At 42.1% G+C, this 25,993-nt stretch overlaps 3 protein-coding genes across 4 annotated transcripts in view; 2 read left to right on the top strand and 1 right to left on the bottom strand.

Annotated features, from left to right (window-relative positions):
• Positions 1-215: 215 nt before the first annotated feature.
• On the top strand, positions 216-6,785 carry opn3 (opsin 3). The gene is made up of 4 exons (XM_076077347.1): positions 216-534; positions 2,353-2,672; positions 5,649-5,900; positions 6,510-6,785. The coding sequence occupies exons 1-4, from the start codon at positions 216-218 to the stop codon at positions 6,783-6,785; spliced, it is 1,167 nt and encodes a 388-aa protein (XP_075933462.1).
• A 2,245-nt stretch (positions 6,786-9,030) lies between these two features.
• On the bottom strand, positions 9,031-20,482 carry kmo (kynurenine 3-monooxygenase). The gene is made up of 15 exons (XM_076077223.1): positions 20,408-20,482; positions 20,148-20,217; positions 19,852-19,949; positions 19,141-19,230; positions 18,655-18,703; positions 16,680-16,767; positions 14,612-14,777; positions 14,424-14,495; positions 12,849-12,970; positions 12,302-12,449; positions 12,157-12,214; positions 11,993-12,075; positions 10,877-10,978; positions 10,728-10,787; positions 9,031-9,284 (listed from the first exon to the last, which is right to left on the bottom strand). Exons 1-15 carry the CDS (start codon positions 20,465-20,467, stop codon positions 9,138-9,140), a joined length of 1,413 nt encoding a protein of 470 aa, XP_075933338.1. The 5' UTR covers positions 20,468-20,482; the 3' UTR covers positions 9,031-9,137.
• Positions 20,483-21,800: 1,318 nt separating this feature from the next.
• Positions 21,801-25,993, top strand: part of ide (insulin-degrading enzyme) — a 29,580-nt gene continuing 25,387 nt past the window's right edge. For both annotated transcript variants that reach the window (XM_076077370.1, XM_076077369.1), the window contains exons 1-4: positions 21,801-21,956; positions 22,984-23,168; positions 24,090-24,297; positions 25,653-25,822. In XM_076077370.1, coding sequence (XP_075933485.1) covers positions 21,871-21,956; positions 22,984-23,168; positions 24,090-24,297; positions 25,653-25,822 — 649 coding nt within the window. In that variant the 5' untranslated portion in view covers positions 21,801-21,870. The remainder of the gene's footprint in view (positions 21,957-22,983; positions 23,169-24,089; positions 24,298-25,652; positions 25,823-25,993) is intronic.

Here is a 25,993-nt window from a genome sequence, read left to right as displayed (position 1 = left end):
TAGCGGGAAATGCAACGTCTGCGATCCGTTCCGGAGTGACAGTTGTACACTGACCCAGTTTCAAGCAAACGGCAGTCTCGGGCTGGTTTGAATTGACTGCGCGGGGAGCGCGTGGAGGAGCGGCGTGGACACCCGACGGTGTCTCGTGTTCAAGGCGCGCGCTCAACACACCGCACGCACAGCACAATGCTGGGCACCAAGTTTGCATCCGCGCAATGAATCCTGCCAACGAAACCAGAGCGGAGAGAACTACGGAACATTACATTTTTTCAGCCGGCACCTACAAACTTCTCGCTTTCGCCATCGGGACCATCGGAGTGTTCGGCTTTTGCAACAACGTTGTTGTCATCGTACTCTACTGCAAATTCAAGAGACTGAGGACGCCCACCAATTTGTTACTGGTCAACATAAGTTTGAGTGATCTGCTGGTTTCTGTCATCGGAATAAACTTCACGTTTGCTTCGTGCATCAAAGGCGGTTGGATCTGGAGCCAGGCGACATGCATCTGGGACGGCTTCAGCAACAGCTTGTTTGGTGAGAGAGATGACGCGAGGGCATTGTGTTTATTATACTAGCATGTATTTCACATTTATCAATATTGTCACACAAACATTTTACTAAAATAGCTTTTGTATTGAATTTATTTAACTGTGTCCCTATTTCATTTCTCACTATAGGTAGAATAATATTCTGACACAATTCAGAAAATGAGCAAACGCAGTTTGATATCATGTAATTAGTTGGGAGGCAGTACAGATCACCATATAGCGCATGAAAGAAGCATATTCCACGTAGAAATTATTTCTATAAAACAAATGTTAATATAGGTGACAGATAAACACAATATTTTAAATGGGGACACTTTTTTTCTCTCAGCTTTTGGATGGCTAAAATACAATTTATTGACCTTTTATTCAGTGATGTGCTGCAATAAAACCAAACGACCCTGAATCCATTCCAATGAAATACTATTTCCTCTGACAGTAAGTGTTTGTTTGTTTTTGTATGTAAAATGAGCACATTGTGCAGGTCATTGCTTTATGCAGAGGAATGATTTTGTCACCAGCGTTACGCTTTCCAGCTTCACACTTCACTGTAACGAGATTGTCCAATTATTAGCAGCACAGTCAGCAACTGTGTCCAGCAGCGAAGTGTGAATGAACGCTCAGGGTCATCATCCAGGTCGTCCCCCCCCCCCTTTGTAGGAATCCAGGGGAGGACAGATGTGAGATTATGAGCTCATTAGAGCAGCAAACCCTCAAGCTGTTGCCGCTTACGCAGAGCGGGTGGACGGTTTGCCCTCTCCTTCCATCGTCCTCTTGTCCTCTAGTAGTTGCCATTGGCTTCTCTTTTGCTTGTGACCAGATTCAAAGTTGACGTCTGTGTTCAGGACTAGGGATGTCTCCCTTCGTCGCTGAAATGACATTGAGCAGAAAGGATGTGGCGTCCTGCTGCTTTTGGCACCAGAAGTTATTATGGTGACATCGCATCGTCAGAACTCCCCAGCTCCTCCCCTGCTCATTCACAGTAGTTGTCCACTTTTACCGAGTGACATTTTTACTTGTGAAACCCCAAGGTCCTCCAGTTATCCATTGGTACTAACATCACAAAGGTGGAAAAAGCCAAATGTCCCAGCATTGGCACCTGATAAACAAATCACATAGATTTATCTGCGCAGCAGACGGACATGCCGTCATCTTCCTGCCTCATCATATGTGTTACTCAGAGGAGGTTGGTGTCAGTGTGCCAGACACACACACACACACGCGCGCACACACACATACACACACACAGGGGCCACAGCAATGAACCCTGGCAGCTCTGTCAATGCACGTCCGTCTGAAACTCTAGCTGGGTTAATGTGGCTCAAGCTGAGTGCACAACCCGAAACAAGTCACATTACATTACAGACGGAGACTAAAAGGACATCCGAGTATGTAATTGTATAGATATGTAGGTTACGTGGGTGTGTGTGTGTGTGATGTGCGTTGACCAAACAGATGCAGAATCAGTGTTGGATGCTGTACCTTGGACTCTGGCTTGCATATATGGAAACAAAATAGAGCAATTTGATAGAAGACGCATACACCTTCAGAATCAATGCAGGCTGTGCAATGCAGGTCTTAGAGGTGTGTGTGTGTGTGTGTGGGAGGTAAGCGTCTCTTTCTGTGAGTTTTTAAGGATTCATAACGGAGTGCTTGAATGTGCCGTTCAACACCAAGATGCTCGGACTTGTGTTTGTACATAGAGCGATGAAACTCATTCAGTCCAAAGACGCGCTGAGTAGCCACTGACCCAGATCCTGCAGCGAGCGCTCTGCTTTACTCCCTCTCCCCCTTCTTCTCCTGCCAGGCATCGTCTCCATCATGACGCTGGCGGCCCTGGCCTACGAGCGCTACATCCGGGTGGTCCACGCCCAGGTGGTGGACTTCCCCTGGGCGTGGCGGGCCATCGGCCACATTTGGCTGTACTCCCTGGTCTGGACGGGCGCCCCTCTGCTCGGGTGGAACCGCTACACGCTGGAGATCCACCGGCTGGGCTGCTCCCTGGACTGGGCCTCTAAGGACCCCAACGATGCCTCCTTCATCCTCCTCTTCCTCCTGGCCTGTTTCTTTGTGCCTGTGGGCATCATGATCTACTGCTACGGGAACATCCTCTACGCGGTGCAAATGGTAGGTCATGCTTTTCAGTTGTTTGCATATTTGATAAATCATTTATTAGTTCGACTAATAGAGTGAATTACAAAGACTTGTAAATTGTGCGTCGCTGATCCAAATCTTTAGACCAAAATTTGGTAAAAGAAACATTAACATTCCTCCCCCACGAATAGTTATGACTTATTTAATTTAACTCCATCTTGGTCTTTTTGAGCTGCTTGACATTGCAGATGTAGCCTGTAGAAGTATTAAGTGTGTTATTATTAATAGAGAGAGAGAGAGAGAGAGAGAGAGAGAGAGAGAGAGAGAGAGAGACCACATTCCAGCCCCAGTTGAAAATCAGCAAAGTTTCCCTTTCAGCACATACAATTTGAGTGCCACTTCAAACCCTTCCAGGTCTTCACCAGATAAAACTGTCTTGACCTCCTACAACTTCCACTGTTCATACACAATGAGCTCCAACTGCTTTCAGCACTGTGGCCGACACTTAAGATGCCATTGGCTTTCAGTTCATACAAATGAACTAATTGATTCCAGGACGTCATCTTCGACTGACTGATATTTCAACTCCTTTCAGCCTCCTTTTGCAGATGTTGGTTTTCTTCAGAAAATGTAGTCTTTTCTAGTTACAGAGATGAAAAAGTATTTGAAGAATGCCAAATTATTAAAAGATCTTCGGGATGTTAAAACGTTCAGTCTGCACAGATTCAAACTATAAAGACTCCTCTGAGTTTTCATTTTAATGAAAGGAAACTCCTTGACCTTCACTGATCGGGTGCTGCCTTTCACTCCTCTTTAATTACAGGATTTTTTATTTTATTTTTTATCATGATATAGGCTTGTCCTATACAGTGGAAATCATTTGAAAGCGCTCTGATCCTTGGGCCTGTACTGATACTTAGAAGTGATGCCTTTAGGTGTCCCTGAAGACAGCCTGGTAATACGTATATGAATTGTGAGCAGGCTGGGAGGATGAGAGTTCATGTTAATGATTCCTGCAAAAAGAAAAAAAGTGTAGAAAGTGTGTCTCATAGAAATTGGGGAGCCCCAAGATTCTCTAATTTGTTTGTGCCTGTAAATTATTCAAATGTCAGTACCTTTGAGCAGATTGCCTCTAAAGTGTTTGAACAGGATAGTAAGTAAGCGTGTAAATGAGAAAAAAAAACAATATGCAATTTTAATCAAATGACCCAGATGTCCTACTGCATCAACAGTCGCTATCTTTGCTTCCTTTCGTATTCACAACCGTGTAGGAAGTGTGACTCCCTGAGCACCTCAGAGGCCTGGGAGGACTCGGTACACGTCACAGCGTTTTGGGAGACGCTCTGAGAGAAGTGCTCTGAACTCTACAGAGTAATTTTAACTTCATATAAAGCAAATATACAGTGGGTACGGAAAGTATTCAGACCCCTTTAAATTTCTCACTCTTTGTTTCATTGCAGCCATTTGCTAAAATCAAAAAAGTTCATTTTATTTCTCATTAATGTACACTCAGCACCCCATCTTGACAGAAAAAAACTGAAATATAGAAATTTTTGCAAATTTATTAAAAAAGAAAAACTGAAATATCACATGGTCATAAGTATTCAGACCCTTTGCTCAGTATTGAGTAGAAGCACCCTTTTGAGCACTGTAAATGCAGACCTTTTAAATTCATGAATAGAAATAGACGCTTGCCGTGATTCCATCAGAAGTCTCGAGGGAGTCTGGAAGACGCTCGCCACTTTGACTGCATGGCGTCATCAGACACAGGTCTATTTACTGAGGCATTACAATGTTACCAAGACCACGGTAATAATGAGTTATAGAGAAGACCATGAAGCCGTTTTATGCTCTTAAATAGAAACATTCTCAATGTCAGGTGTCTCTGTTTTGCTAAAGCTGCTTTTATGAATGATTTAAAGCGATACTATGTAACTTCTATAAAACCCTTTTATAAAAGAAAAGTCGAATAAATAAGCAATAAAATGCACCGTTTCCCAATTCGTTACACTCTGCTACAGATCGGTCTAGTATGAGCACTAGCTTAATGTTAGCAAAACTGTGGGTCAGTATTGCACTTCCCTGACTTAATGATTCTTCCTCACTTATGCTACTGTTAAACTGCATTTTCACATTTAGCATCATCCAATAATTGTTACTTCTACACACAGTAGGGTGCAGTTTAGCAAAGGTTATATAGTCTTTATATAATTGTTCTGTACACATGACATCTGTTGCACTTCTGTCCATCCTGGGAGAGGGATCCCTCCTCTGTGAGGGTCCCGGGACAGAGCACGTTGCATGTGTACAGATTGTAAAGCCCTCTGAGACTGATTTGTGATTTTGGGCTATACAAAATAAATTTAAATTGAATTTAAATGATATGAATCTCCATAGTAAACAGCACATGCAAAGAGAGGAGACAGTTTCTCTCTGATCTCCAATGTAGTTAGACAATGTTCAAATTCCAAAGATAACAAGGACATTTCTCCTAGTTCCCGTTCAGCAGTGTTGTTTGTTTAGGGTGTTATCCTCCCCTACTACCACTTCTGTAGTTTGCTGAGGATTGAAGCCAACACAGAAGTGCCAAAAACTGCAGTTCCTCAAATTCCGTCCGCCTGAGGCTGCCTCCAAAAGCGAGTCAATCCCCATAGAGCCCCGTGGCCAACTTTACAGCAGAAATAAATGTGTGTATAGCCTGGTATGTTCCTTGTTCCGAATCACAGTGCAAAATTCACAATTTGTGTTGCAGAATTTGGCTGCAGTCATTTAAAAAAAAAATTGCATTAAAGGTCAGCTAAGTCAGTTGTTCCCAACCTGGGGGTCAGAAAAAGCTTCTATCATGCTAACATCTATCCTACCAAAATGATGTTGTCTCCCACACATCATCACATGCACATTCAAATCAACAGACTTTTGGACATTTGATCCAAACCAGCAACAATCTGGTCCCAAAACAGCCTGTTTAGACCCTCATGATAGCATCTTTATCTCCCCCGTTTCTTGTAGCTGCGCTCCATCCAGGACCTCCAGACGGTTCAGATCATCAAGATCTTGCGGTACGAGAAGAAGGTGGCCGTTATGTTTTTGCTGATGATCTCCTGCTTCTTGTTGTGTTGGACGCCCTACGCCGTGGTGTCCATGTTGGAGGCCTTCGGCAGTAAGAACATGGTCTCTCCCACGGTGGCCATCATCCCTTCGTTCTTTGCCAAGTCCAGCACGGTCTACAACCCCCTCATCTATGTGTTCATGAGCAGAAAGGTTGGTAGTCCTAAAGCTCTTTTGAGAATAACTTTTTCTTTCTATTCGTGGTGAACTTAAAGACCTGCGAACAATGAGGACATCAGTACACAGTGCTCCTCCTCTTGCTGGTGGGGATGAGGTCAGTGACGAGGTTCAACCATCATAGCAGACCCGTGTTTTGCCGGCGTCTGTAATACAATACGTTTGTTGGAGCTCTCTGATTGGCCACTTCCTCTGTGTTCAGTCGATTGTTTTTCCCCACCAGTAACCACAGCTGAACTCAGTATTAAAGGGTAAAGCAATGGCGTGAGGGGTTGTTCTCCTCTTGCGCTGCTCCAGTTTGTGGTTTGAGTAGAAAAACCAGGAGTTTTTTTTATTGATTTATTTTTATGAGAATTTTTTTGGGGTTTTTAAACAAAATAATATAGAATTCAACAACCCAGAAGTCGTTTTTTCAACAAATTCTTCAAAAATGAGAATGAAATCTGCATCATAGTATCCCAAGATTTAATATGTGTTGTGTGCGTAGGAATGAAATGATCTTTTACACTTGTCTTAGTTTGCTGGCGTACTGATATTGTGTGTTTTTGACAGGGCGGTATTTCATCCTCTTACTCCCTCTCACAGTTCCGGCGCTGTTTGCTGCAGCTGCTCTGCTCGCGGTTCTCTTGGCTGCAGTGCGGCCTCAAAGAGCGCCCCCTGGCTCCGGTCCAGCGCCCCATCCGACCGATCGTGGTGTCCGCGGGGGCGTGCGGCGGCAGGAACCGGCCCAAGAAGAGGGTGACTTTCAGCTCCTCGTCCATCGTCTTCATCATCACCAGCAATGACTTTAACCACCTAGACGTCACCTCCAAGAATCGAGAGTCCTCGGAGGTCAACGCCTTTCAAGTGAGGCCGTTGTGATCCACAAGGGACCGGGACTACTCAGCCCCACCACTCAGTATGCCTTAGGACCCAACATGCCAAACCGAACCAAAAATAATCCTGTCTGAACCTCCCGGGACATTTCTGCGCCCACACACAGTTACATGTTACAACTAGTTGTAAATATCCAACTGTCAGCCCGAGAATCTCAGCTCAACCTTTTTCCTGACGGTGTTTTGTCTCAGCAGGTAGTATGAAAGCTTGACATCATCTTCTACATCAGCTGTGGTGATACAAGCACATACAGATGTAGTTAACAACTAGTTCTATGTTTCTCTTTAGATAAATAATCACACTTATTTGTCAAACAGAGTTTTTGGGGACCCGAGTGGATGGACATGTGATAGCGGATGTCTTTTTGGTTGGTACCCAACTGCAGCAGTGTAGCATGGAAAACAAGCCTTAGCTCCTTAGCCATGAACAATAATACATTGTTGTGATTGGATTCAATAAAGAGATCCTATTTTAAGCTACCCAGCTTGTGTACCTTATCTCATTTCAATCGCAAATCTCTAGTGTGACGGGAGAGGCCACTGTGAAATGACATTTGGTGGATTTATATGTATGAGGACCCACAGGAGTGTAGATAAGAGGAGATGAGAGTGGGACCTCGGTGTGCTGCAGTGAGACGCTCCTTTTATAACCTCCTGGGCTGTCGGCTATGAATAGACGTGATGAATGGATGTCCATCGCTGATAAAACCCTTAATCAGTGAGGACGTGTGACGGAGAATATGCGGAAGAAATCTCTTGTTTGGTTTCTTGCTTTTCTTTTAACTAAATATCACTCAAAATAAGCGTCCCCAATCTATTCTGTGAAGCAAAAGTAAAATATATAAACAAAATAATGTGTTATTAAAGAGGTACTGCACAATTAAACATGTTTTTAGAGCTGTAAACCAAATGATGTGACTGTGATGAAACATACATTTCCCTCCAAATGTATAAAAAATCTGTATTTTGCAGGTTAAAAATGGCTCAACGCGACATGTACTTTTTAAAGTCAGCCTTGAACCGTGACTCGCCACAGAGCCACAGTCGCAGGAGACTGTGGCTCTATTATCTATGAAGTGTATCTAGAAATAGAACGTTAATGCTCACTAGCAGCTCCTGCTTCACACATTTCACGCCAGATTTAAATTATTTTCAAAATGAATGCTCTGAACGTTGCTCTATGGGGCAGAGCATGCGCACCAGAGACTTCCGCCTGCCGAGCTCGGCTAACTTCTGGGTTAGCCTGATGCTAACTTGAATGGGGATAAAATAATTCAATCGCGCGGCTCTTCCAGACTTTCCGATGATCAAATTCTGAAATTGAAACGAGTCATTTTCGTTGATGTGTCACCGTAGTATTCCAAGGCTTGTTTACGCTGCCCCCAACTGTCTCTCATTCCCAAAAGACCCCCGGGGCGGTAAATAAATTAGCAGAATTTCTTCCATCATCTTTTATTCAATATTTATCTCTGCAGTACACACTTGGGCCGCATGAGGAAGTCTGAATGTTTGTATTGTTTTGATAATTGTAGCCAATTTAACTGATTTCCTTACTGATGACGGGAAATAAAAATAACTCAAAGTGAACTCTAAACTAAATGCATTTAGGCGGAGTCCATGTGCATCAAAAGCATGTATTTGTGAATATGTTCTCATTAACACCTGCACAAAACAAAGTTGTGATTTATCAAGTGCATATCTCTTGAAATGGCTAATTTACCTATAAAAGATAATATAAGGTGATGGCAGTAAAACAGGAATGTTCATTTTACGAACAAATTCACTCTTCTCACGTTTTAAAGATATGGCTGATTGTTAACTGGGTTGCGATGGTTGGTACTTTTTAAAAAGTACAAACTGCAGGTGTAAGAATTTGTTGACATTGGCCCCCAAAATAATCACTGCATAAACAGGATGAGAGAGATGGAGCCAAAGGCAAAATACAAATCTGACTAACTATAAGCTGAGGGAACATGCATTTGCAATTCATGTGTAAGTATCTATGTAAACTCGTACAGCACGTACCCCGGCCTTGGCCAGTGGGGTTAATACTGACATTTTTGTTTCCACAATGCAAATTGTGCAAAAGGTGAGGATGGCATGTAAACAATCCAATCTGTTGGGCTCCTTCAGTCAAATAGCGATAAAATGTCAAGAACTCCTACAATCAATCAACGTGTCTAGCATAAGTTCAGACGATCATTATTTCATTACATTCATTTGGCAGGCAGAGCCTCTCATTGTGTTCATTAGAGGATTCAATCAAACTCTAATTAAAATGTGGATCTCCTCAGTTCTAGTGTTGCTTTGCACTCGTCTGTCAGATCAGAGCCGGTGCTCAGTGGGTCCAGAGCACCACGAGCCTGTCCCTCATTTTCTCAGCGGGGATGATGAGCTTGCTGATATCAGGAGGGTTTTTAATGAGCAGGTAGGAGCCTCCCAAAACTGCTCCTGTGGCACTGAACAGCAAGCCACGGTTTATCACCTGTGAAAATACAAAACAAAACATACATTTTTTTTAAAAAGGAAAAGAAGCTACAATGCAGCGGTATGCATGCAATTTCTTTTTTTAATTCGTTAAACCTTCACATTGTGGATTCATTTACAGGAACAACACTCTCACATCACAACTGCAAAGAAAACGCCCCGTCATGCTTTGCTTTAGGGTTTTTGTTTCATTTTATAGGTTCCATAGATTTTAGATCATTTCGGTGAACGGAACTGACATGTTGCTGTATAATCATGAGGCTTCCTGAAAGGACTAATTGTAAATTGGTTTTATTTATTTGTACACTTCCAGTAAATTAATCTCAAATAGATGCTGGTGTAAGCTATGCAATGTTTTATGCATTGCGTCAGCTGAACATGTAAAAATGTAAAAATCTGTCTACAAATCCTACAATACGAAGCATACAAATCAACAAAAGATGAGAATAACGTTTCCAACAATACACAAATATTTACTTGGATTTAATGGATCTGATTACAATTCATCCCAACATGGACGTCTGATCCAAATTTCTTGGCAATGCGTCCAGTCGGCTAGTTGTTGAGACATTTCAATCAAAACGACAAACTCAACCTCATGGTGGCGCTATAGGGGGAGAGTCAGGGGATCGCCACAGTTTCTAGGCGTCATCCTCTGGGGACCATGAACGCCCGTAGAAGATGTCAATGCTATCTGTCCTGAAGTTGTTGAATGTGACCATCTGCAGACCCACACCAGTAGCGTGGCTAAAAACTCTGCTTTAAGAAGTTGAATCACAAACATCTGACTTGTTTAACATAATTAATATATGATAATGTAGAGTGATGTAACATTTTTACATCTTCTCTTACTTTGCTTATAAATAAGTAAAATAAGCCTTGTACTTTGTCCTACAATACATACAGCTGCTGTTTGGGGATCTGTTTTATCACCTTATAACTACATCCTCCTAACGCTCAGCTAGGACACAGACCATCCTGCAGCAGACTCAATATCGCACCAATTCTTTTCTTATCAATTATAACGGTTTTCTTCACGCCACACAGAGGTCATTTTGTCCTTTTGCCCGGAGATCCCGACGGGTTTTAATAATTTACAGAGGAAGCTGTGAAATCCCCGCTGTGCTTCTGACCATTAGTGCAGAATCCATCCAGACAGTTCAACACAGCGCCGGAGGGCTAAGCGACTCATAACAGCCAAATGTGAGAATTAAGAAACAGCTCTTTGTGCAGCAAAGCTATGCATTTCTGTTAGAGGACATGATTCTAAAAAAAGGAAGTAGTTACCAACACCTTTCACGCTCGGTGCTGATAAAAGAGGCTCGAATTATAATACTAAACTGTACAAAGGTATGAAAGATCTCTCAAAAACCTCAATTGTATGCAGAGAAAATGAAATGAAGGAGTTTAAAGAAGAAGCATTTTCCTCAAAGTGTCTTACTTTCTCTTGCCAATGCCAGCGGTCCACAGCCTCATGGTACCTTGTCCTGGTGAAAGTGACCTGGAGACAGTGACGGGCAGCAGATGATACAGGCTTTGCGGTAAACAGAGCACCGTGACCGTGCTAATTTAGTTCATCAGGACTCTTACCATTGTGTAAAGGGGAATTATTGTCTTTGGCATGAGGACGTGGAGGAGGTTATCAACATGTTTTCGGAAAATGAACCATTTGGAGTTGACGTGGGCTCGCATCTACGAAACAGAAAAAGAAAAGTACACACGTTAGGGAATTAAACCATCTGTCCTCCATATTGTAAAGTCCTACAATAAATCTTACAGCAGCATCAGAATCTTCAGACGGTCTCGTCCACTCTGCAGTTAAGCTAAAACAAAGTGCGGCAATTTTAAGATCTGTCAGAATAACAACGAGTGCATGAATTTTAATGGACAGGTGGTTGGTGGAGCTGTCCACCAGTCAGATGTGATGGAGAGCGTGATTTCTACAGATATTTAGAGGAAGCACACCCAGAACCAGAGCGGACGTTCTTCCGATTGTGAATGGCCTTTCCATGCATCGCATTATGCAAACTTTAAAGATTACTTATCATTATCATCGCTCTACTAACTAGTGTTAAAAGCACAACATGTCACTTTCTGCCGCTTGGAGTCTCTCAATCACAACAATAACAAGAGACGGAGGTTGGCGACGTTGTGAAGTATAGCGTGGGATCATGGGAGTTGTTGTCTTCACCTCCATCGCCGTCACTGCAGTTTTACGAGTAGCCAAATTACCCGCAGAGGTCTCCTCTCCAAAACTAACCTGGTGATAAAAACCAGCTCTTCTTCGCTACACTGTTCGTTTGCTTAACTTGTTTTTCAGATAACTTAAGATCCGAACAATCCGATGACTAAAATCCTTCATCCGGCTAAAATACATAGTGAAGAACGACCAAGTACAAGAGTGTATTGTAAAAAAAGTAAATTAATGGCAACTTCTGACAGATAACCACAACGCTGAAACGGACCGTCATCTTGATTATAATTACGTATTTCTCTTAAAAGTTAATTGAATTTATCCCATCGTATGCTCACTATGCGTTGACCTTACAATTTAAAACAATAGATCTTATTTATTTTACTGCTGTCATGTTTTGTGTTGAAGTCACTACCTCTCCAACAGTAGGATCAATCAATTTCCAAAAGATACCTGAACCCCACTACGATGTTGTACGAAGCTATGCAATTTAAAGTACAAGGTTAAATTACTTCAATGTAGTTGTACATGGCCAGGTCTGCAATCGCGTGGTCGTCTGGAACTCGCACCCTGCTGTACTCCGGCAGCACAGCACCTGGGCGGACACACAAGGCGAAAACAGCTTTCTTATTCATTCTCTGTCTCATTTAATCTTGTTCCCTTAAAAAGTACTCACTGAAATCCTCATTGAGCTGATCCAGTACTTCTCCAAAGACAATGCAGTCCTCGAAGCCCTGTGAAGCATGAATGGACGAATGAGTCTCCCTTTAATTCCAATGTGCTGTTATTCTTCCCCTCCTTTGAGTATTAGGCCTACTTACAGCGTTCATCCCCTGCCCGTAGAAAGGCACCACTGCGTGGGCTGCGTCGCCCATAATGACGCATTTGTCTCCAATGTGATACGGGGAGCACTTGATGGACACCATGGCCTGCCCAGGCAATCGGAAGTAATCCTCCTTGAGAGCATCGCTGCGAAGCACAAACAGACAGAAGTAAAACAATCGCAAACTTGTGTCGGGTTATTAATTTTTACAACAACCGACTCTGGGTTTTTTGCCTGCTACAAAAGCATCTGTCACGTCTGAATAAACGAAGAACAACCCCGCTCCGTCTGCCAGGGTAAAGTTAAAACAGCCAAACAGATGTTTGTGCCTGAGCGCTGCATATAAAGTCACCCCAGAGAAGAGGCGAGGGGGTGACGGCCTCGGGCGTCTCAAATTAAAACAAACCCATGTAACTGTGAGGCTGCAATTTCACACTTCACAGCGCGCGGCTGTGGACGTTGCTGATGTTGGATGATGGGGAATGAGAGTGGTTTTTGTTTTAGGTCGGCTTGGCAGAGAGGGCTGAGGTGAGGAAGTCACTCACACTCCTATCAGTGGTATGGCGTCGGGGAAGTATGTCTGGAAAAAGTCGATGACTTCGTCGCCCGTGGTGATCTTCTCGAACTCATCAAAGGGCATGAAGAGGGTACAGGTAAATGTCTTGTCCTGGAATTAGAAAACAAACACAGTGCACAGTGTTGGTAGCTCAAGAATCTATTGTGACACAGAAATGGAATTTGATATTATGAAGTATGTTTTCTTTTAGTGTATAATGTCCTAAAAATAAGAATTTAGTTTTAGTTACTTTGGAATGAGCCGTTTACATCTACAGCGTGTCCTCTTCAAGGAGCCGGCTGCCACGTTTCAACATTAGCCCAGACTGGACAAACCAAACTGGCTCCAGATGGGGACATTCGGCCACCGCAGTTAGTTCAACATGTTGCCATGTGCGACCTCACCACTAGCTGCTGGCAAATCCTACACACTGCTCCTTTAAATCAAGTCGTCTTTATTTACATAGAGGTGGACTAGCTGCCTGACAGTCAGTAAGTCCCTACTAATTGGAAGCCGACTGCTGGTTTAACCATCATGTCTCTTTTACTATTTCTAAAAATGTTTAAAAAGTGTGGATGCAGAGTTGTTCTGAGGCACCTTTAACGCAGTGTGCCGAGTAATGAAAGTAAAGCAACGAGTAATGCAACGTTTTGCTTTTTCTGCATAATTACGTTTGCCATGAGTAATGATAAAGCAATTGATTACAGCTTTCAAATAACATGCCAAGTTTTGCAAATAGTTAAATAAGTGAGCCATTTATCGCAGATGTGTTCCCAAAGTCAAGAATGAACCCTTGCACTCATAAATGCTGCATTATGTGGTGTATGTCCTGTGGTATGTTGCAGACACGGGACATTTCACGTCTTTCATTCCTTCCATGGGTCTTAAAACTCATCATAGAACCTCCCACCCTCAAAGCAAATGCAACAGCCAAACTCCACCCATGCAACTGATGGATGAAAGTGCAGCGGGGTCGTGGGCGTGTCATTATCTGCCCAACTTAGCAGGGGCTATCTATCAACATCGCAAAGTCCTCCATGAGGACCTTTTAGCACGGTCTCTGTTACCATGGTATCCACAGGAGCAAGGATGTGTTAGTCGTTATTTCTTCTTCTCCTTCTTGTCAACCCTAATGCGCTCCTGGGAACTAGGGCAGTGGCGGTGTGAATGCACTCCAAAGTCTGCTGCCTGCCTTAACCTGGTCTCACTGAAGTCTGACAATAACAGACGGAGACGCTGATGGAAAAAGGAGGACACGACTGCGGTGTGTAAAGTAGGTCCAGCAGACGTTTTGCAGTCTCTGATTTGCGGTGAGTAAGTCCCTGCTGGTTATGAAGATCTGTAAATGAGGCTAATCAACTCTAATTAATGAGGACATCCCAGAGGTCAATCACGCCCTGACATTGTCTGAAGTGATCATGCTTTTTGTCTTTCTGGTTGCCAAGAAATGTGAGGTAATACCCTCAGAAACATACAGCTCACATTGCTCATTTTACAACCGTAGTTTGAGAATCGGTGCAGCTTTAAACACAGGGGGAAAATAAAAAACAAAATGCACACTCACCAAGTTGGGCAGGGCGATCATCATGAATGTGTTTCGGGGCCAGATGTGCAGATAATTAGGCTTCATGGCAAACTGAGGACAAATGAACAAGAGGACATCTACGATGGTGCCCAACAGTTGTGAGGCTAACATTGGCAGCATCTACACCCACTTCACAATAAAAGGACGGTGCTGCGCAGGGGACTGACCTCTCCGTTGATGGGGGGCATGGTGAGCTCCATGTAGCCGTGGGGAATGTAGGTCTGGCTGTAGTTGAAGCGGCTGCGGCGGAGGAATTGCTTGCGGATGGCAGAGAAAGCTCCGTCGCAGCCCACAATCAGGTCCGCATTGATCTGCTTTTCGGACCCATCTGGCCTGAGAAACATACCAGTAACATGAGAAAAGTATAGATATATTATATATATACTCTGAGGGTCCTAGATGCAATGTCCTGCTGTCTTTGTGGATGTTTAGCATGAGAACATGTGTGGGGCCCTCAGGCTATGTGTGCTTCGGGTTTGATTCGGTCACAGTGTGTTTGAGCTTTTCTTTCTCACACTCGGCCTTTTTAATTATGCAACTTAAAACAAAAAATTTGAGGATTCATTTTAATGTCCAACGTAATATTAATATCATAACAGCTACATATTTCATTGACACTTTAAATTGAAATGACGGTCATGATGGTATCTGGCTTTTTCTGATTCAAAGTCATTTCACTTAAAGCCATGGTGGTCACAGATGATGGCATCTCATGGCCACTTTAAAACACACCCAGCATACTGTTTGGTCCATCTGCTCAACATGGGAGTTAAATGTTGGCTCTGAGATCTGACTCTCACTTTATGACCCAAGAGAAAAATGTGGGTGCATCTGTTACCGACATGTGAATATAATGTTGGCACTCTATCATGCCATTTTATGATCCTTTGCAGAGGACATAATGATGTTTTCATGTGCAACTAATTTAATATTCTTGACCCCATTTGCAGTGTTGTGAGGCTTGGTGACAATTAACTTGTATGCATGTGCCTCCACCTTAAGATCTCAAACAAATGATCAGATTGTTGATTAGTGTTCAGCGACCATGTGTAACCTCATTAACATGTTATTAGATTTACAGCAATAAGGTAGATTATTGTTTGATTATAGACTAGACTATTAGCTGGAGACAGCAAATATGGGCTTTCACAGTTCAAACAAGGTAGAGGAAAGGATGTGTCCCGTGTTAAGTGCACGCCAGGGGGATTTTTGGATTTTATGTAAAACTTGATCAAATTGAAGTACATTAAAGTGTTTAATCACTGTGACAATAACTGCACAGTGAGTCATTCTGATCCACAGTTTCAACAGGGTACACGTCGCACCGCCAGGCATGAAAATAAAATAAAATAACAGCAATGACAATATACACATCAAACAGATTTGTACACGTTTTAGATAAGGCTGAAGTCAATTTAAAAACTCATTGATTAAATTAAAACCCTGCACCTGCATACTGCGTTAATAATTCCCTGCGTGGTTATACGCTAATTCCCACAACTAAAAAGACCAGAGGTGTTTTGGTGTTAATTGGGTTGTAAACTGTGTGTCTCGTTTAGCTCGAGGACAACCAATTACAAAAAGCCAATAAAAAGTCAAGCACAGAGTCTTCAAAGTCAACATGTTTATCGCCATCCCAGACCTCTGGCAGATAACATGTACAAGGCCACGTGTGTCAACATGTTCAGAGTTATGACAAAGAATCAAAATGAGCACATCCTCTAACCCGGGCACACAGGGACCTTAAAGAAATCATGAACGTCCCTTATTAAAACCATTATGGATGGATAAAATCCTATATAAAAGTATTTAAGGTTTAAAGGATCACAGACACAGCTGCAGGTGGGGCAGAAGGGGGCAGTTAAATGAATAAGGTGAGTGAGGTATGGTAAAATTACTATGTAATGTCTATGACTTAAATAACCCTAATAAAATGAATATGAATTAATAAAATAATTGTTCATCAGGCTAATTGGAATAAGCACAAAAATATATACATATAAGGTTAGGATATGGGTTAGGGTTAGGTTAGGTAAGGGTAAGGTTATGTTAGGTTAGGGTTTTGGAAAAGTTAGGTTTAGGTCTCGGTCTCGGTTTACATTTAAGCAAGTAGCTGTTGGGGTAACGATTGGGGTAAGTCTCCAGGAAATGAACATATGAATGTGTGTGAGAGAGAAAGAGCGCGTGCTCTTTCTCTCTCTGTGAATACAGACGTGCACGTGTGTAACTATTTACCTGGCAAAGGTCATTTGCCCCGTTTCAGCACTCCAGTCCTGCAGTTTGTGGTCAAAGTTCAACTTTGTGTTTGGATACGTCTCTGCCTCTGTGGGAGTAACATGTTACAAAAGGAGCTTATATCACAGATGCAAGCATAATGTCAACACCAGCAGGTTCATGCGACAGGTAATATCTTGTTAAAATGCACACCGAGCCTTTCACGATTCCAATAAAATGCCGCAATGACACAGGGTGCCAGCAAACAGTTAGATCAATCCCCCGCTGAAGGGGAACGACCTTTTCTGCTGATTAGCACGGCTCTCGTGAACAGCACTATCACAGCAGTCAGTCTTTCTGGTTTTAGGGGAAAGCGTTTAGGTTGTCACACTCCCCAAAATCTCTTTATCTCAATGTTCACCCCAGGAGTCTGATAAGAGCGACGGCTTTACAATCGGCCCCTCTTTCAGCACACATGATTAAAGTCATGCTGTCACACACTATCTCTGATTGTGCACTGAGGCACTTCATTAAATATTAGGCAAAATCCTTTTAGCCTGAAAAGACCAACACATCCCCCAGACGTGCCCTGGCGTAATGAAACGGTTCAAAGACTGGGAGCATCTGTCAATCTGGCTGGGCTCGCTGGCAAACCACCTAATTTAGGACAATTGTTGGGAGGAAATAGTTCTTCTTTGAACTTGGAGCGCGAACGCATGGTGCTTGAATGAAGAATGTATTGAGAGTAACTTGATTGGCTTTTCATAGAATCCAACGTAATACAATACTGCATTATATGCTGTTTGTAAAAGTGGATCAGTGATCCTTTAAAGTAATACTATACAGTCTGAAATCTATGACAGATAAATGAACACCTTCGTGCTCTTAGAAATAAAAAGTTGAATTCACTATAATAAAAGGCACGGTTGTTTAAGTCAGCACACTAAGGCGTTGAGCTACTACATCCTGACTTGGTCTTTGATAGGCAGCTAATGTTAGCTAACATTAGCAAACTAGTATTCACTACTACTGTATCGGGAGATTTCGGGACACATTTTGCGTCATCACTTCAAGGCGTGGTTTGCGTGCCGTGGACACTACTATTTGGTTCCATTGAGGGAATATTTTAGGGTTTAGTGTATAAAGTACACACTCAGTATTTGGACCCTCGTATGAAATGGAGGACAGTGACAAGAGAAGGTGGACTAAATGCGCTACTGCTACATTTTAGCATTCAGCTACATTCACCCCGTGGCTGTTACTTGTGGCTGCAGCAGCAAAGTTCAGCAAAAGTTATCTGATCTCCCTTTTAAAAGTCAGCGATGGAGGTTTTGCATAAATTTCATCATTCTAATGCTAATAGAGAGCAAATTCTGCCGCCTCTTCTATAATACCAGCGAGGTCGGGACTCCTGATAGCTTGCTATGTATAAATAAATGTAAAAAGTGTTTTGATAGACATTAATTGATTTGTTCACGCATGACTCAACATCATAAATATATGGAGAGACTGTCGGTTAAATTATAACTGTGGGTGTATGAGTTATTTTCTTTAACCTCTTTCGTCATGCTGACACATGAAGGGGAAATGTCTTTTACAACCGGATCTAAAATGAGAAGAATCTGCTCAATATTACAGAGTTGTTAGAAGGCAGAATCATTACAAGATGCATTTCATTTCTTCCTTTTCTGTCTCTTTCTCTCCTTCTTTGTAGGCTGAGCGTTTCACTTTGTGCTGCTGCCTTTATGTAAAACTGATGGCATTCAATTCAGAAACGGCCTTCGCAAGATTGCTTAAAGGCAGACATCTTAAATAGCCGCCACATTTATGCAATGGGCTGCGTGTCTGAAAAGGACTAACACTACAACACATTTCGCAACGTTTTCTTGTAGAAAATGTGCACCATTTGATTGTTAAATCATCACTTTAAATTGGCTATAATGTGGTTAATCCAGCGCACACCCTGTGACGTTGTGTTGAGGAGTAATGGTCTTACCCGTTAGCAGCTCTTTGTTCAGATTGGCTCGGTCCACAGACAGGATGAACTGAAAGGAAAATAATCTGTGTTAAAGTGCAATTGTACAAGCAACTACAGCTTTAGTTTTATTTAACCGAGCAAGTCCCCGTGGGACTGAGCACCAAACTGCCAGTGGTGTAATTAAAAGCCATTTTCAGACTCACTTCCTATGCTCTATTGCTTTGTGACATTATTTCAGTCAGACTGCACCAGTTGTCACTTGTACTGTTTAACATTTGGCACCTTCTCGAGTCATTACAGTAAATGTACCTCTGCCCGTGCACGCATGTCTTATTGTATGGAAATAATTAGCATAGTTCTTGCATCAAAGAAATAAAAAAATAAATAAAAAAAGTGCAGTTCTTTTTGTGAATGACTGTAGTCCTACGATTGGCAATGATGGGATCATATTTCGGTTTAGTCATGATAGAATATATATTCACATTACGACAACGGTCAGCTCACCTGGCCTTTCTTGCCATAAGGGATCGCCGACTGTTTCCCACTCGGGGAATGGATCATTCTTGAATTCATGGGGATACCCTGAGAGACAATCTGTGGCAAAATTATTAATACAGAAAAAACATTTATTCACTTTAGGATGAACAATTCTGCAAAGTGTTACACTTTGCATTGGCAAAATCTATGTTTTCAGTCTCAGTGGTCAAAGTGGAAACAGGGTGTCGTGCCATGGACTGTCCGACATGTGGTCGCCCAGCATCTGACCTTGAGAGTTCATGTGAAAGCCTTGTAAAGCAGGGCTCGTTTTGTCATGCCGAAAAGTGTAAAAGGGTCTGATGCAGGGGTCTCATGCGTGCATAACATGCTCGGTGCAGCAAATGTGGACCAACAAAGACGGCCGCTGACGTCAGATGCCAGAATGAAACATCTTGAGGGGACTGCAAGCAAAGAAAGCAGGGTGGACAGGTTGCCGGGGGCCCGGCAACATATGTATTATTTCATTATTAAAAATCCGGCTAAACTAAAAAAAAAAGGGGGGGGGGGGGGGGGGGGTTCCACCAGCTTGCCTCCACCTCGTAGGGGTGGGAATAGTGGATGAGCCGCACATGTTTATGCAACTAATGTGATATCTTTTAGATCAACAAACAAGCAGGCGAGGGTCATGTCCTCATTTCCAATTTATAGTCAAACACTGAATCTATTTGATCAGCGTACCTTGTCCTCCATCCCAACCTGCTTCAGTGCTTGTCGGCCCCTGTGAGACAAAGCCAGGTTGATGCTTCTTCCCTTCACTACTTTGGCTTGCCGGATATCTGGCCAAAATCAGACAGAAAGGGTTCATTTGACCTTTTGGGAAATTTTGATTATCTGTTGAAAACGTTATGCACTTTTTTAACCTGTGTTTGTACACTGGTCAGGATTATCGTACATTTTATGCAAGGGATCTGTTCCTCAGAGAGGGGCATGACGTAACAATGTTACTTTATTAAAAATAGAACTTTGAATACTACCTTCCCGGGTTTCAAAGACTTCCACATTGAAGCCTCTTTTGGCAAAGAAGCAGGCATTCAGTGCCCCAACCTAAATGGTGAAGGGGAGTAAGGACATTTCTTTGAACATCAGTGCTTTACACTTTCACACAAAACAAATGATCTCTTAATAAACAATATTAAAGGCTAAACTAAAGGCTAAAGAGTACGGGTCAATACAACAGATCAAAAGGCAAGACATACAATTAATTTCATAATTAACTTTAATTTTCTTTTCTTACCAGACCACCGCCCACCACCACTACTTTTTTCTTGGTTGGCCTGCCTGTTGATTCCTCCATTGTGCTTCAGGTTCTCTGGTGATCTGAACCCTCTCACTGTCCAGTTTAGAGTGATTGACTGAGGTGGTGGGTAATGATTAAAAAGAGGCGGAGCAGAGAGAGTCCCATGTAATGTCACTCCCGACACCAGTTCTTCCTTCACCGCATGGCAATCACAAGCGACAGGTCGCCCGAGGACTCTCCAAACAACCTGCTGAGGTGGAAATTCATTGGGATTTTGCCAACCAGGCTGAACCATCCTGCTGTATAGGCCCACGCTGTCTTTTCTTAAAAGTTAATATAATGATAACCTGTGTGTAGTCATAAGGCCCATTAATAAAAAGAGGGACGAGACCATTACAGCAGTGGTGTGATTAGGTTCTAGTAGTGAATTTTGTTGAACAAGTGAAGGTCGCCATCTAGTGGCTGCGTGATGTCAGCAATTTCAGTGGGTATAACTACAACCCACAGCACACGCACGTAAATTCAAAGAGTACATCTGCAGAACATTTTTAGTTTATGTTATCAGTGTTAATATTAAAGGGAAATTAAGCTACATATTGCGTGCATACAATTAAGAATATAGTATTTAGAAAGAAATCAAAATAGCCTGCAGTTATTTTATTTGTCAAAAATATAGTAAAAGTTGCCGATTTATTTTTTTCATATCTAATTGTGGTGCGATGTACAAATGGTCTTGGCTTGAATGTCCAAAGTTAATCAATTTCATTTTATTGCATGTGTAATTTACCCATTCCCACGGTACAAACAAAGCAAAATATTTGTCGATCGCAATGCCTTCAAAACAAAGAAGAAAATGTAGTAATGTAGTTGTATTATTGGCTCACTGTTCATTTACATTTTGACATGTGTAGTGGAGTAATTTGCAAAGGTTTGTGGATGTTACAGTCTCTTTACAGATTTCAAGTTAATTCATTTCAGGCATCTCTAACTTTACTATTGATACAATTTCTGCATCACCAGTTAACTACATCTTATGCCCATTTAGTTAAGGAGAGGCGATGAATTGCGTGCAGTATTTTAATCTATTTATTTGACAATTTTGCATCAGTTGTGTTAATTTCTCAATGATGTGTAACTACAGTTGAAATGCGTATGACGGGGCTCTTAAACCAATACGATACGCTGAACAAAAATCCACGCGCAGGACTCCTAATCGATATCAGAACCAATGACACAACACAATTTCAGAAATGTGCTAGATATTTTGCTGCATGCCAGTCATTTGAACTTTGACTGCCGAATCAATATCTATTGTCGTTATCACATGGACCAGCCGCTGATATCATCGCAGAATTGATAACGTGCCATGTTGAATTACGCTCTTTTCGGTGTGTGATTGCTTTTGTCTATTTAAATATGGCGCTGTAAAAGCCAAGGTTTGTTTTTTATGGGTGCAAAGTATGTTTAAGTGCATTAACCGAACGGCCCAGTTTACGAGATACCTCCAGTCGGCAAACAACGGTTTCTGTATTAACCAAGATTTTAGGTAAGTGTTGTCAAGTCAAATGTCTTAACTGTTTGTGAAAAACAATTGAGTTATTTTCACACCAAAGGTAGGCTAGCTAGCTGCCGAACTAAAGCCGGTTTACTGGACTAAGTTAAGACCCAAGCTAACGTAAGACTGAAGCCGTTAGCTATGATGCTACGTAGGGTGGCACTGTTGGCTAGCTAAAACGGATTTGTGTGCAAAGCTACCGTATAATGCACAATTATAATACATTTTATAACAGCAGGGAATACACGCTAACCCCATAATTAGACAAACTAACACCACTTGTATCCTTGCTCATATTCCTGGAGCTCGTGTTGCTAATTTAGCAAGCTAACGTTAACGCTAGTTTGCCTTCTGTGAGGGGGATTGTTTTATGTCCTCTGGCGAGTAATGCTGGCTAATTTTTGCTGTACTTTGGGCGAAACGGTTGTATTCGTGTTTTCAGACAACCGCCTAATAGTACATTGCGAATAATTCTGGTATATTTCCTCTTTGTCTAGCTAACTGTAACGTTACTTTGCTAAATACAGTTCCGAACAGGTTTGTTGGTTGTTTCAGAGCTGATGCCAACTATACGCCGTGTGAGTTCAATAGTTAAATAATGAATTGTCAGATTCCTACAAATGTGCTCTACATCAACAATGAGTTTGCTAATAGTAGTTGCTTTCACAGTGATGTTACCAGGTGCATGTTGTTGCTGTAAGTTAGTCTGAGTGAATGTCCGATTGACCCAACTATGGCATCTTAAACTCCTGAAAAAGTGACCTCAGTGAGTGTTGTGGCTTATATTTAGTGTGAGTGTACATTATGTATTTATTTATACGTCTTACATAAAAGTCGGTCTTGTCATACACAGACTGTCACTTGTGATTTTTGTCCACAAAGCGCTCCGTGCCTTACAAAAAAAGAGATAATGGACTCGCCCTCAGTAGAACTAAAATGTGGGTTATATCAGAATATGACAGAGTCCTTGGCTAACTGCACCAAACGTTGACCGTACATTTGATTCCCTCCACTGCAGGCTGGTGTCATCCTTGCCTCTCAGAATGACCGAACCAGCAGTGAACAGGGTGGTCAGTGACATAATTCGCTCTCCTGAGGACAAACGGGTTTACCGGGGATTGGAGTTCACCAATGGCCTGAAGGCAATGCTCATCAGTGACCCGACAACAGACAAATCCTCAGCTGCTTTGGATGTCGAAATAGGTAAAGGTCTTTCATCGCTATTGTCCGGCCAGGTAGTCATGTATTGTCATGTGGCTTTAAGCCTTACAGGGGGCTTTTTGAAAGCACTAGGGAAAATAAATGCACAATATCTAAACATTTTCTTTGCCCTGTAGAATATGAAAATAGACCTTTTTGGTAAAATGCATGGAAAAAATGGTGTTCTTCTCAGATTACCATAGTTGCATGCACAGAGTAACCTCAATGCTGGCCGTGTACCTGCAGTTTTGCATTTTGTTTTTTTTTCTCTTATGAATTTGAATTTATAAAAAATATATTCCAGACATCACTAGGTCAAGATGAATTGCACAAATTCTCAGAATTTTGTCTTGATGGATTTTGACATTAATGTTAAATGTGCCTTTACATGCACATATTGTGATTGCCTGAGTCATTGTGTGAACTCACTTGGCTGGTTGCTCTAGCTCAACAAGATCATGACTTGCTATTGTTTCAAAGGTTGTGAGTATAGAACTATAATTCATCTGTTATGCAGTATTCCTGTTACCATGAATATACCTGTAAACACAATATTGCTGTGTACCTACCTTGTGTCCCATTTACAGATAACACAGTGACTAAGAGTGATGAGGGTTCATTTACTGCAGGCTTAGGAAATGATGAAGACATTCCTAATACTCCACACTACCTATGTTACCTAATTTTTTTAATCATATTATTAAGACAATGTCTCTGTGTTCATTTTAAATCATTGCTTGAATAACAAGTTCACAATGTAATATATAGTCGCTGTGCAATTACACATCTAGGGTTATTTCCACTCTTTCCTCTAGAGTCTAGCAGACAATGAAAAATCAAGATGCTGCATCTTTGAACTTTAATGAGCTTAGAGCTACAGCGTGATCAACTGATTTTCTGTGGCCATTCTTCTTGAATTCCCAGGTTCATTATCGGACCCAGGGAACATCTCGGGCCTGGCGCACTTCTGTGAGCACATGCTGTTCCTGGGGACACAGAAGTACCCCAAGGAGAATGAGTACAGCCAGTTCCTCAGTGAGCACGCAGGCAGCTCCAACGCCTTTACCAGCGGGGAGCACACCAACTACTACTTTGACGTGTCCCATGAGCACTTGGAAGGCGCTCTAGACAGGTAATTTCCTGTTAATTTGATGAGATTCATTTTGCCATGTATAAAAAGTAATTTTTACTTTTTTTTTGCTCCACTGTAATCATTTGTGTCGACTTTGGCACCCTGGTACGACTTGGTCTCTGCAAATGTTAGTCACGATTGGGAAACCTGACTCTTTACAGCCAGTCCAATCAAATTAATCTAACTAGTCTCAAATATTTTGTCCCCCACATTTTCATACATGAGTTAAAAGTCTTATTTTTGTTTTTTTAAGGCCCCATATACCTTAATTAACCCAATTAAGACAGATTGCTGCCTAAGTGCTTGTTTATTCATCCCATTACATTTGAGCTGTCAGGTTGTTGTCTGATCGTCTCTGGTTACCAGAGACTGCTTTGTTGTGTTCTTTTCTTTTTTGTGTGTGTGACCATCAGCATAGTTCCTACCCCCCACTCAGGCTAGGAAACCTCAGGCACAGGGTGTAACCGATGTCCGCAGCCTTGCAGAGGTCTCTGCTCACGTGTCGGCCGTGGGGGGTTTGCAGAGGGCAGTCGGGTGGTGTCAGAATTGAACCTATCGGGATAAGCTTACCTACTTATAAATTAATTGATAGCGTAGCAGGCACCTGTTTGTGTGGTGGGCTAATTGGTCCCCTGTGCCGGTGAATTGTGAAGGCCATCTGCACTGTAGTGGTAGGAAAGGACAGTGCAGAGTATGTTTAAATATTAATGATGTTGCCTCTTTGAAAATAGAAGAGCACTGAGTCTGAAAGGAGCACATGCATCATTAACTGGCCCCGTTATTTTAACCGTACCCTTGTCTTTATAAACTTTCTAGGCAGAATGCACATTTGGTCATTTGTACTCAAAGAGCGAGATTCTTTTTTGGTGTTATTAAAGACTGAGTTTGAATCTTCTACTACAAACATGTCAGTAATCCGGGTTATGGTGTGATTTTATTTATTTAATAATTCATCTAAACAACTAGCTGCTTTTTGTCGGATGACATGACTTTACAATATTCCATCTGTTGCATAAATCTTTAAATCTACAGCAAAATCTCACCTCGGACTGTGCTTTGAAAACATTCAAATGTTGTGTGTGTGTGTGCTCATCTTTACTCATTTGCTTGGCAGTTTGCACTCATGCAAATTAATTTTCATCACGTCCTGCTTCATGGTCTTTTCTGTGTCTACAAGTGGTCCAACACATTTAACCCAGAACAGCATTAGGCTACTGCTGAAAGAGCAAATATTTTAATGTTCCAGCCCTAAGAAACCTCATTACGCACCTGAAAGTGAATTGCTGCTATACCGACATTAGTTTTGAACCATGCAGTTTAATGTTCCCCTTACTGTCATTTTGCCATCTGTGTAGGTTTGCCCAGTTCTTCCTGTGCCCTCTGTTTGATGAGAGCTGTAAGGACCGGGAGGTGAACGCTGTGGACTCGGAGCACGAGAAGAACCTGATGAATGATTCCTGGAGGCTGTTCCAGTTAGAGAAGGCCACCGGCAACCCGAACCACCCCTTCAGCAAATTTGGAACCGGTAGACAATAAGAGTTATCATTATTTCACACACACGCTACAGCTTTGATCTGTGACATTAATAACTCTTTTTTATGCCTCCTAACCATAACCATTAAGATTCACTCAACTGAGGGAAAGCATCTCAACACGTGAAGGGTTTTACTCTCAAGGCGAAGGGAAGTCAGAGTGA

This window comes from Anarhichas minor, unplaced genomic scaffold, assembly GCF_050575085.1.
Source record: "Anarhichas minor isolate MPS153535 unplaced genomic scaffold, ASM5057508v1 ptg000058l, whole genome shotgun sequence".
In the NCBI taxonomy this organism is placed as follows: Eukaryota; Metazoa; Chordata; class Actinopteri; order Perciformes; family Anarhichadidae; genus Anarhichas; species Anarhichas minor.
This window is presented reverse-complemented; position numbering and strand designations above follow the sequence as displayed.